The following is a 12877-nucleotide window of genomic DNA, read 5'->3' as shown; positions in this document are numbered from 1 at the left end:
TGGCGGAACCACGCAAATAGAGCTCACGTCAGCAGGCTGGATCGCAAGTGCTCGCCGGCGCCCCACAAAAAAACAACCGCAGCGCGACAGCGGATAGTGCTCGTCTTTCCATGCCCCTGGCTTAAGTTGTCCTTCAATTAAAAAACTTTCAAGCAGATGGATGGATGAATGCGCGTCTGCGTGTTTGTTTTGTGTGTGTGTTGTGCAGTAGAACCACGTGGAGACGAGAAACACTGTAAGGGCCTGTTGCCGTTTATTAAACCACTTCCACACTCGGCATCCTACACTCACACCTGTGTAGGTGCGCTCTATTTCGGTCCTTAACCCGGACACTTAGTAACTCTTAGGATCCTACCCCAGCTATCCCTTTGGCTCTCTCACTCGTCTGCCCGGAGCGGGGTATAAGCCAACAACACTGCTCCGCGACGAGGAGAGGCGAGACTCTCTTCCAGCTGATACTTGTCCTGGCCCCCAACGACGACACCGGTCCCCCCCCTTAAGAGCTCTTTGGCCGGCTCCTCCTTTCTTGGCACAACCCACTCCCAGCTGTTCCTCTTTCTTGGCACCACCCACTTCTCGCAAGAGCCATCTGAAAGCCCTTACGTAACCCGTTCGCACCTCCTTCTGCTCGCCCCCTCATTGGATACACACAATACTCCTCTACATGTGTATGTAAAGTGTGCATGTGTGGATCTGTCTACGTGTGAACCTGCGTATGAGTGGCGTGTTTCTGTATGCACACTGCACTGGCAATAGGTGCTTGTTCACAGGACTTAAATTGTATTAAGAAGCAACTGGAGCAATGCACTTTTCAATATAAATTGAAAGATAATTTCTTTAGAAGTGCTTTTTGTGTTAGTTTGTTGTCCTTTCCCTGCACCTCCGATGGCACATCTACAAGGCTAATTGGGGGATCTTTGTCTTTCCTTGTGTAACAAACCCGGCGACCAGAGTTTGATTCCTGGCCATGGCTAACATCAGTGCGCCAAGTGATATTTGAACTAGTTCTGGATCTCTGCTAGGGTGTGGTCAGCAAAGTGGAGAAAAAGTTGATTATAAATGTTGTGGTGCTAGCCTAGTGGTGCATGTCTGTGATCCGGAGCTTTTGAGGAGACAGTTTATGGATTACACAGTTGTGAAACTCTCAAAACATGCTGGGCTGTGATGTGGCCAGGAGATGGCAGTACATCAAGCGGATTTTTGATCCATTAATGCAAATCATAAAAATGATTCCCCATCACATAAGTGGATTTTATCCAGATTCTAAAATTACTCAACATACAAAACACTCCTTATAATTCAAATTTGTAGACAATATTCATATCGGATCTTCCTGAAAAATATTTAGACTCAGTGAGACATTCCTGGATAAATATGACAATTATATTTAAAGGTGCTCACTAACAGTGCTCACTTCCATTAATAAGGCTAAACAGGGCATTTTTGTACTGTTTGTATTCTCATGTGTGTAAATTCCCACCTATAAATAAAGTCCCAAAAGCGGTACACACGACACGAGCAGGCAGTGTTCTCCCCTGTGCTACTTTCATGTAGCCTCAACATCGTCAAGGTCTCGGTAAGAAGCATCTGTCCGGCTGTAATCAAAGTGCCAATAGTTAAAAGGGAGTGCGCTACATGACCGCGCTGTAATGATTTGTGGTGTGCAGCAGGGACTCTCAATTCGGGAGCCACAGGGAATAGCAGAAATCATTACGAGTTTTAAAAGTGCGACGTGGAATTTGAAGGTACAGCAGGATCCAAATGTCCAGCGCCACTCTTCGTTGATGGTCTACCTACAGCAAAAGTCGGTGTCATCGTGAATACATTCTGAAGCATTATACGATGCTGCTCACTATTATGTAGTCTGCATCCATTTACGTAGACGTCACCAGTGTAAAGTTAAGAACTTCTCACCGAGTGATAGTGCTAGGGGTCTAGTGATAGTCTTGGATAATATAGTGGTAGTACTGCGTGGTCTAACCTGAGTGCTGGATGGTGTAGCGGTCGTGCTGTATGTTCTAGTGGGAGTACTGGATTGTCTAGTGGCAGTGATGTCTTTTCATGTTAGTTCTGTGTGGTGTAGTGGTATTGCCGGGTGATGTAGTGGTAGTGCTTGGTGGTGTATTGTTAGTGTTGGATGGTCTAGTGGTAATGCTGGGTATTCTAGATATATAGTGTTAGGTTAGTCTGGTGGTAATCCTGGATGGTTTCATTGCTGATGCTAAATTTAAAAAGGCAGCATGTTAAACTTTTTAAGTGAGTGTCTGCATCACGCTGATTTGCATTTGTCCTCTGGTGAGACCGGCCAAGCGTTGTGGGTGTTTCCCATAATGAAACTCCGCCATAACCTTTCCCTTTAGCAGTCTATCTTGCAAATCCCTCTTTTGCCTTATAAATGGTTTTAATATTATTATATTAATAAACAAGATACAAAGTTGAACTTAGATAGCACCACTCATCGGTTAAAAAACTAGATTCAACTTCTTTCGTAAACCAAAAAACAAGTACCCATAGCAGAGAGAGACTCAACTTTTGACACAAATAACATACGGCTCAAAATTAGATTGTCAAATTTACAACCAATGGTCAATTGCCAGGCATTGTAGATGGGCAGGGCCTAAACACAGACTGCGAGATGGTATTTTTGGGATGGCAACAATGCACATTGTTGGTGTTATATATTCACTGACAGCTGTCATACTTTTACTGCAAACTACAATGCGTATCCTCTAACTTTACTGCATGCATAAAATATAATTCGATTGCAGATTCTCACACTGAAAGGGAATTACAAACTTGTGCATTTTCCCTGTGGAGCTGTTCTGGTAGGATATCTTCACTTTAAACACAGATCAGATATATAATTATTTTATGTCAATACATATGAAAAAGCTATAGGCGAAAATGTGAATTAAAAACATAACTTGGTATGTTAGCGCTTTCATGGTCGCTAAAATTTGCCACTTTGTGGGAGGTGAATAGTGGTTGTTATATGGATATATTGGCCCCCCATTATAGAAACTTGGATTTCCATCACCGGCATAGGACCATGAACTGAGACAAGAATATGCTTTGTTCATCCACAAAAGCCTCACCAAGCATTTAAAGAAAAACCCTAGCATACGCGGAAACATCACTGAAAATGTCAAAGCCAACCCACGGTTGCTGTACTGCCATATCATGGCCACCTTGCAGTCCAGCAGATTCGGGGGTGTCACAGCACAAAATTATCCCGATGTGTGTGCTGGTGCACCCAGCGAGCAGAGGCAAGAGAACGATGAGAAATGTGTGTGTGTGTCACCGTGGCGACCTCACCTCTTCAACCGGAAGTGTGGCGAGCGGTTTAATGATGGCCGCGAGGGGTACTTGGGACTGCTTGGCCATCTCAGAGGTGCACGGCAGATTGTACGATGTGCAGCGGATAAACCGTGGGCTCGCATTACCTGGGGATGCATACGAGGGTACATGCATGTAAAAATGCAGACATCTACTTTCCAAGTTTATTAACTTGGTTTACGTACCCACCGACCTGTCCAGTAAAACATTTCCATCCGTCCAGCTGCCCATCCATTCTTCCACCTACCACATCCATCTTTCTGTCTGTCCATCTGTGCTTCCATCAGTATGTCAATACATCAACCTGTCTGTGAATCTGTCCATTCATCTGTCAACCTACATGTGTTTTCCCATCTATCTGTTTGTCCATCCAACATCCTTTGGTCCACTTGTCTCCATCTGCCTGTAGGCCTGTCCTGTAAACCACCAGTCTATCCATCGGTTTGTCTGTCATTCTATTTAACCATCCATCTGTCTATTCATCTGCCCAAGTGGCTGTCCAGCCATCTGTGCATGCACCTGTTTGCCTGCCTATACATTCATTGATTAGCCCATCAATCTGTCCAACAAATCTCCCAGCCTTTCCCTCTCTGTATGTCTGTCCATCTCTACGGCCTTCTGCCCGCCAGCGAGTCCGTACCCTGATCCTTGACGAGGAAGTCGGTGGTGACGAGCGGAGGCACCTGACCACGCACGGACGTGATGTAGGGGTCATTTGAGCGCTGCATCCGATCGTCTTCGATCACCTGGATCTGTGGTGGCAGGAGGGCGCACGCACAGCACTAAGTGAGCACAATACCGCATGTGTGCAAGTGATGCATGCTGTGTGCTTACCCCTTGCATGCGAAATAAGTTCTACATACATACATTCATACATGTGTGTGGTGTATGAACCTGTCCCTGACTTCTCCGAGCTCAACTCGCGAGCATGTAAAAGATACACAAAAAACAACGCAGGCTTTGCCCTGCCAATCGCACATACAATTGCTAAAGCTAACCAGACACCTGGCTGTAAATGAACATGTGAGATATGTTGTTGGGAAAGCGGGGAGCACACACAGGTGGTGCATCTGCTAGTCATCTCAGTCGGTTAACCCAAAACATCTGGGGTATGTCTGGCAAAGAGCTGCCAGTGACCCTTTGATGACAATTCCAGGGTTTTAAAATCATCACCAAGCTGAACATGGTGCCAATTCCTTGTGTCATACTGGCTTAATGACACTTGACCCTACTCTCTGTAAGAATAAAGCAGAGGATATTGTCACTATGTGAGAGTGGACAAGTGTGGTAAATGTCATGAACTCACATTTAAAAGTTCAATAGCAACTGCATTTAAATGAAAGCGTGATATGAAATTTAAACAAATTAAAATTCACATGGGTGTAAAGGCGAGAACATCCCATTGCATGACGCACAAAGGCCACGACCATGTGCTTGGATATACTTCTGTGTATAATCAATATTGAGCTTTAAGCTAAGGATAAAATGCATTCAATCGTCTGAGGATAAATAGTTTTTTTGTACTCGAATAGATTGTACATAATTGGTTCATGTGACCCCTGTAGGCACTGGCTGCTGTATATACCACAATGTGAATAAAAAAACGGATTCCTGAATTGAATTATAACAATTCATAGAACTGCTGGGAGAGGGTGGGGAGGTGGATCGTTACACATCTGCCATTGAGGCAAGTGCTATGAATAAACACATGGGAGGATATCATCCAGGATTAGATTGTCAAAAGGGCTGGATATGTATGCCCTGCTGCCTTTGTCTTCCCACTATGTATGCTCACAAAGTATTTCAATGGGTACCTATTTGAAGCCTGATACACATGTCATCCAAATTAGTTTAAGATACCTACCATAGAGCTCTCTATACATCATAGTCAAGAATTGAGCTGAGGTTGATGGGATAGCATCACTGAGAACTCAATATCCCTATGCCACCATTCCCAGTTGTATTATTATGGGTGGTCATAAACATTTGAGAACTATCATGATTTACAACCCTTTGTCAATTCACTCCAAGATAGAGGCCTCCCCATGCCATGTTGGTCATGGAGAGTCTGTGGGTTGGAGGGGTCCAGAATCTGTTCAGATAGTGCTCACCGCTAATGTGAGCTGGGGCTGTGAATTGCATCTAAGTCGCTGGGTTTATAGCGCAGTTTGCTAACCACTGCACCACCCAGCATGACAAAGCAACCTATATACCTAAATAAAAAACAGTTCTGGAATTGTACAGTATACTTGTGCTTATTCTGAAATCTTTTCTTAATGTACCAATTGTATAATATAATTATGTATTTTTTTAAATGGCTACAATGACAAAGTAAAAGTGCCTTCATCGTCAAAAAAGAAAAAGGGCAATCACCTGATCAGTTGAAGTAACAGGTGAGCGCTCGTTCGAAAATGTAATACTGCACTCTTAAAACAATTTGCCCATGTGTGTTTGTGTACCCACAAAATTATAATTATCCACAATTTCTTCTGGGAATTATTTTTCAAACGGTATACAACCCTCTAGAGCACATGTGAAAGCCACTGAACTGCGGTTAAATTAAATTAGTTATCCTATATTTAGCCTAATGAGGGTCCACTGAGAGACAGCTTCCATTTAAGACCATGGTATGTGCAAGTATGTAGGGTCAATAATATGTCTTTTCAGGAAATTGTTACAATTCGTAACTTTGTTTTGACACTAGAGTGCAATGAGCAATTTTTATGAATCAGGATTTTACAGATTTCTTACCATCCACCAAAATGTTGGCGGAGATAACTTTGTGCAATCTTTCATTCAAGCACAAACTCAGCTGAACCCTGCTTAGATTGGCAGATCTAACTAAACTGAACACATGGAGGGTGATTTGGTCATTGAATATGTAAATTCATATTTTATATAGATATTTAAATTATAACAAAACATACGCAATCCTGCATTAAGTTGGCAGTCATAAAATACATAATGTATTTTGGGAGCCTGGAGCTAAAGATGTTGAGAAAGAGTTCTTTTGAAAAACAATCAACACACGTTTCACAGGAGCAGAGAAATAATATTTTTAAAGTCACGTACAACATAATACGTTGTCAAAAGTGTCGGCACATCTGCTTATGCACCTGTTGCTTGATAAATCAGTAGAGATGTAATTATTCACGACTTCGCATCTGGGATTTAATGAATGCTCACTATCTGGAGTCACTCATGATTCTGTTCATGAATAGATGTCTTGAACTGTTTCATTTACTTCCCCCTATAATAATTCAATTGTGCTATCGGTATCATGTCATGAGATGAACACTTTTCTATTTAATAACCTCGCTTGTTGCAGTGCCTCACCCTGTCTCTTTTGCTCTATCTTGTCCCACTGTGAGTGTTGTTTGTGCCGTGTTTATCGTCTCATTCATGCCACTCTTCAGCCTTAACATTTTTTTCAAATAAAAAATAACATTCTTACTTGCACGATTTGACATGTATTATTAGCATAACAACACATTTGCATCTACGATGTTGTGGGTTCGATCCCGACCCTGACGCCTGTATACTTGGAGTGTGCATGTCCTCTCCGTGGCCGTGTGGATTTTTCTCCGGGTCCTGCAGTTTTTCCCTCCACATTTAGAAACATGTTTTTAGAATATTTTGGCTGCTATAAATTTACAAATAAGCCACTTCATTGGGCTATCATTTGTGGCCAGGTCACGTCTGAAAAATAACTATATAGCTCAATGGGCCTGACCTGGTAAAATGAAAAATAGTTAAGTTTAGTAAGCAGTAGATTCAAATGGCTAACGATAAATATCGACACGGTAAAGTGTGTTCTATTTAAAATGAGTCTTTGCAAATACAGATTTCCTAGCTCCATCACCCATGAAAGGCGTGTACCAGTAAGGTATTTTACGACCCCCTGCCACAACCCATGTGTGTCACTGACATGAAGACGTGCCAAAAAAAACTACTCTCATCCTGCAGATATCCATCTAGGCTGAGTGGCCCATACTACCCGAGGGCTGTTTATGAATAAACAGATTTTAAAATGACTCTCATCAAGTGTGCCACCTTTGAGTATGCCACAACGTGATGCCACAGCTGCGATATATTAAGATACAACAGTCACACTATCATGACATTAAGTTTAAAACCTGTGTTCGACAGCCTGGAACAGATGGCCTAAGTACATCGTTACCTAAAAGATATTTGTTATTTGGGTTGTACATTCAAAAAAAGTTATGCATGTGAATCAAGCAAGACATGAAGTGCCTGCCTGTCTGTCTGCCAGGTGACCTCAAGTGTCCCATGCAAAATCCGTGAATAGTGCAGGGGTAACAATCAGCAATAACAAAACAAGGAGAAGCAGCAACATGCTACTGCCACGACCAGAATTTTAAGAATTGTTCTGCACCAACTGCAGATTTCGAACAGAACAAAATGGGACGTGCGTTGGATGCAAATGCACTTATACAGGGTGGGTAGAAGACCATTTATAAAAGAAACACTTTAACTCAAATTAGCAATACTAAAGTGGTCTGACCAAAAGTGATGATTCTTGAGCTTGAATGAACAATAATACGATTCCTCACAAACGAAAAGATACATAAGTAGGAATGTAATAAGTGCCTAGAAGTTTGCATTGATCGTTAAATAATCCATTTAGACTATAATAATATATTTTTAATGATACGAAATGCTATCATGAAAAAAAAAGTTTCTCCATACTTAAAGGCGTATCAGGCCCTGAGCCAGTAGTGGAAATCCCACATTCCCATGGCAGGGAATGATCTCTCCATAGGACAATTGATCACTTTCCACAAAGTTGTACGTATGCCTCATTCACCCCAAATAAATTCAAGACTGCTCCAATGAACAGCTTGGGTCATTCAGCATTGTGTACAGATCTGAAAAATAAGATATCTGTTTTTCAGATTGTGTCTTAATTAAATAAAAGGCGATCCTTCATGCTCTGTGAAGTGTGGTTCACTGCATATAAATCACCTGAAATGTAATATTTGTTGTTACATCTCTTAGCTAGATTGGGCCAAATTAAGCAAAAAGCCAAACTTGTATACAATCTACAATATAGTGATTTGGCTTTGGGTTGAGACCAACTCATTACACTTCAGGTCATTTTAATCAGAGGCAGCTGCATGGATGTAAAACCAGGATTCTCTTAGCAGCGCTGGCTTAGGGGCTGCGGTGCTGGAATCATGAACCCTCTTGAGCTACTCGGCTATTTCCACTAGTTGTCATGTATTCAAACACAGCGCTGTCTGCCTGCGTATTCCAGTTGCCAGAAGTATGCATGCCAGGAAGGGTCAGTGTTTCAAACACACACAAGCAAGAGGACGGTGAGCTGTTAGGCAGTGGACAAGACATACGCGAAGGCCATGACGTAAAAATACTCGTAACGATCAGAGGCAATTCTTTATCAGCATCAGAATCATTGCTTTTATTTTAATCACAACACACCAAGTGAGTGAAGGATGAGAATTGAATCCCACAATAGCAGAAAAGCATAATACTGTTTAATACCAATTGGAAAAAAATACAAAATTTTGGTATCTATACATGTTAATTTGAATATAATTCCAATTTGAAGAGGGAAATGAACCAGAGACATAGCAGTCTCTGGGCATGTTTGCATCTTGCCAAATTTTGAAGTTATTGTATTTTGATGCAAATGACTGTTTTCTGCTGCTAAGCCTATAATCCAAAGCAAACCGGCATGCACGTATTCACATAAATTGGTTTTATTTACAATTCCAGTTTTAAGTCGCTGAGCAGCATGAAACCCAGGTTGAAGGATGCCCAGATTGAAATTATGAAATGCACAATTCCTGGAAAGAAAACTGAACTGCATTATCGTCTTACATAATGGCCTATAATGTAAGTGTCCGAAGGGCGAATTGGTCCTTTAGCACCACATAGGACAAGTTTCATTGCATCATAAAATGCAAGTTTTTTCTTACTTTAGTATCATTATTTAATTTTATACAATTCTTAAGTTAAGTTAACCTAAAGGACTATCTCACCTGCAACTTAAATTGTGCAATGAAAAAAAATCCATATCAGACTAAGACAATGATGGTGTAATTGAACAAAAATAAAATTGGATTATATTGAAAAGCCCCTTATTTGCAAGAGAAATGAAAGCTTATCATTAATTTTGTTAAAACAAATTTGAACTATTTTTAATCCATGGCCTTATGTCGCGTCAATGTTAAGTCACACCATGCAAGCAGGAAACTTACTGGGCTGGGGATAGCATCTGGGTCTATCCTATGCCGCGTTTTCTGTTGGGCCAACGGTTCAGCAAGTCGCTGAACGTGACGCAAAAAAATAAACCAAAATAAATTATAAAAAAATATATATCCATTTCCACGCAGCATGGAGGAAACACAAAACAGCAGACACAGGAGAAACAGAGAATGCAACAATGTATCAGATGGAAGAGAGTTGCGCGTGTTAATCAGAATCAAAACGACACTCCTCGCCGAGAGGGGTGTCTTTAAATTAAACGGCCCCAAGAGGTCTGTCGATTACTTTCCATCAATTGATGCGCAATCGCACAATAACCACCATGTAAAATGTCATTTAGTTTTAAATATATTTTCGGGAAGCACTCTTATGAATTAAAAAGCTACATATATAGCTTGACAGCAAGACAGCATTAAGCTCCACACCTACCGGGCTTGGGATGGAGTCGGGGTCGAGGCGGCGTGGTCCTGGTGGCTGCTGGGGGCCCGATCCGTGTGGCGCTGGACCGAAGTTTGGCTGCTGAGCGGGGTAGCTGCCATGATAGCCAGGCTGAGGAGCCCGAGGCTGCCCGCCATATGCACCTGAGAAAAAAAAAATAGTCCACAAATGCCCAACACGTTACAGTCCGTGATGTTCCCTAGAAACGAAAGTTTTACATTTAACTTTAAAACAAGTGGGGGGACCATCAATGTTCAATATAACATTTTCAAATCAGTGTTGCGACTCATATAATTCCTATGTAAGTTGTGTACACATAAGGATATTTCACCAATGCCGTGGGTTTCACGTGGGAGCAAACCGCTGTGCTCGGAGAAAATCATTGAGCTTATGACTGAGTAACACGTGAAGTTCTGCACAGACAAAATCAATAATCTATTGTTGCAACTTCATAGTGGAAGAATTACTTCTTTCAAGTTAATTTACAATATCCACCCATGACTCAGGGTTGCCATTGCAAATCACTGCCACTCAAATGTTGCTTTGAGCAAAGGGATGCTTTGTGACCATGACAAACCATTCTGCTGGGGTGGGTATCCGTGCTGGCCTGGTCCAGGCCCACCCTGGGGCTGCATTCCAGGGATGGCACCTGTGGGCCCAGTGGGGGGCATGGGAGGCAAGCCATGGGCACCAGCCATGGGCAGAGAAGGCCCCCCATATTGCTGCTGTCCTCCAAGTGAGGTGGGGGGTGGCTGAGCTCCTGCCAAAAACAAGACACCAGCAGATGAAATGTAGGAAAGGTAATACTATAATTAACATTTTGATAGCATGTTAATTAGATTAAAATGGGAGTGAAAAATAGTTTAAACCAAAACAAAAATACACCATCGTAAAAACTGCATCCCATTCAAGATCAGCACATTTTCAAGTCCTTCATTTTGTTTCCAAACTTAGTTAGGATGCAGTAAATGATAAAACGGTATACAGTATATAATTTCATGTTGTGTTGTAATTCCTCACTACGTATGATAAACAGGGTTCAGATGAGAGTCTTGGTTAGAACAGAGAGCAAGAAATAGAAGAGTTGCCCTTGTTGTTAAATATAACTCCAGCAATCCTATTATGTCTATGGCTCCATATGAGGATGAATGTCAGACAATCATTATTGTCAGTTTTAGCGTCACACCCCACCGTGGGCAGATTACTTGGTTTACGATAATTGGCATGGTACATTTTTAAGTATACAACACAAGACAAAGTGGTTGAGAAATGTATGCTGTCCCAGCCATTTGAGTCAATCAACCAACCTATAAACCAATTTAACACGTAGGCTTTTGCGACCAATATCATCCATAAGAGGTTTTTTGGGTTAGATCGCGTAAATGTGTCGTTAAACCCACCACCACCCGACACAGCCAACTCGTAAGGGTTGTCACATAAACAGAACATGCCAATTCGTCACAATCTAACAATCTAATTGTAAATGTTGTGGCTTGGCTCTCCAACACACCGGCGTGCTGTACTAGTGACGAATTGGCACGTTCTGTTTACGTGACAACCCTTACTAGTTGGTGGTGGCGGGTTTAACGACACATTTATATATTTACGTGATCTAACCCAAAAAAACCTTTATTATGGACTATTAACCAATTATTGGGGGCCAACATTTCGTTTTTTTCTGCTTGTAAGCATAGAGTTTAATATATTTATGTCAAATGGCAAAATTACGTCTCTCTTCGAGAAAATAAAATTACCATCAATACTCTATCACAATTCCCTGTATTGGATAATGTCACATCATAGCCAATTTTTCCTGTGGGATGGAAGGAGGTCAACTAAAGTAGTTGCAACAAGCATGCAAATTGTTCCTTTGTTCATCAATGAAAGACACTAAAGGGACTGTAAAAGTTAACTTATACAGAGATGAGCTTAACACAGTTAACAGCAGTAAGTGGTAAAATTATAAGCACAAACAGCCGATTCCAAATTTCCACTAGCACATCCGAGCCGAGCCAAGCCAGCATAGGGCTCTCACGGTACTGGTGGTTTTCTACTTGCACTATGTTACACTGGTTTCCCAAGGCATCCGAATCCGATTCGGGGCCAAGCAGGGACAATGTGTGTGATGTTAGTCAATACACTTAGGACAGTCAATGCATCGTCTACACGGATTTGGGCTCAGTGGTAAACTTACCATATGGAGTTGAGCCAGGGGGCCCTTGGAACTGGGTTGCTCCTCCACCCAGTGTCATTGCCCCCATCTGATTGGTCAGCTGCTGAGGTCCTGTCGGAGGACCCGCATTCTGATAGGGTGGCTGTTGCTGGTGGGTCGAGAGTGGGGGTCCTGCATTCTGATAGGCCGGCTGATGGACATTTGGAGGGGGTCCTGTGTTTTGATAGGCTGGCTGATGGGCAGTTGGAGGAGGCCCTGCGTTTTGATAGGCTGGCTGTTGCTGATGTGTCAAGGGTGGCCCCGCGTTCTGATAGGCTGGTTGCTGATTACTTAGGGGTGGCCCTGCATTCTGATATGCCGGCTGCTGGTAGGGTTGCATGGGGGGGGGCGATGCTCCCCCAGGAGGGATGAACGCCTGCGATATGGGAGGTCTGCGGGTACAAAATAAAAAAGGGAAACAATGACTGTCATTAACATAGACAACGTTGTAGCTCAGGTCCGACACAACTTACAGGCAAGCGTCGAGGCGGTTTGCTTCACTGGTGGTAATGGAAACATTCAAGTATAGTTTTGGTTAAAAAAATGTGGGAAAACAAACATTCAACAACAAATGAATCTAGCCAAGAATGTCATCTGCTTCAATGATCATTTCTATTTGCGGTGTTAAGCCAGAGATGAAAA

General features: G+C 42.3%; 1 protein-coding gene across 3 annotated transcripts in view; it reads right to left on the bottom strand.

The window, feature by feature from the left end:
- SEC24C (SEC24 homolog C, COPII component) overlaps positions 1-12877 on the bottom strand; it is a 42736-nt gene that overhangs the window by 19622 nt on the left and 10237 nt on the right. For 2 of the 3 annotated variants that reach the window (XM_032969153.2, XM_076073346.1), the window contains exons 4-9: positions 12218-12627; positions 10601-10783; positions 10015-10166; positions 9579-9647; positions 3977-4088; positions 3316-3443 (exon numbers count right to left, since the gene is read on the bottom strand). In XM_032969153.2, the coding sequence (XP_032825044.1) occupies positions 3316-3443; positions 3977-4088; positions 9579-9647; positions 10015-10166; positions 10601-10783; positions 12218-12627 (1054 nt within the window). The remainder of the gene's footprint in view (positions 1-3315; positions 3444-3976; positions 4089-9578; positions 9648-10014; positions 10167-10600; positions 10784-12217; positions 12628-12877) is intronic. The other variant, XM_032969155.2, reaches the window with a different exon arrangement.

The sequence above is a fragment of the Petromyzon marinus genome, chromosome 41 (genome assembly GCF_048934315.1).
Source record: "Petromyzon marinus isolate PM22_M1 ecotype Great Lakes invasive population chromosome 41, UKy_Petmar_22M1.pri1.0, whole genome shotgun sequence".
NCBI classification, from domain to species: Eukaryota; Metazoa; Chordata; class Hyperoartia; order Petromyzontiformes; family Petromyzontidae; genus Petromyzon; species Petromyzon marinus.
Note: the sequence above shows the minus strand (reverse complement) of the source record. Positions and strands in the feature narration are given on the sequence as shown.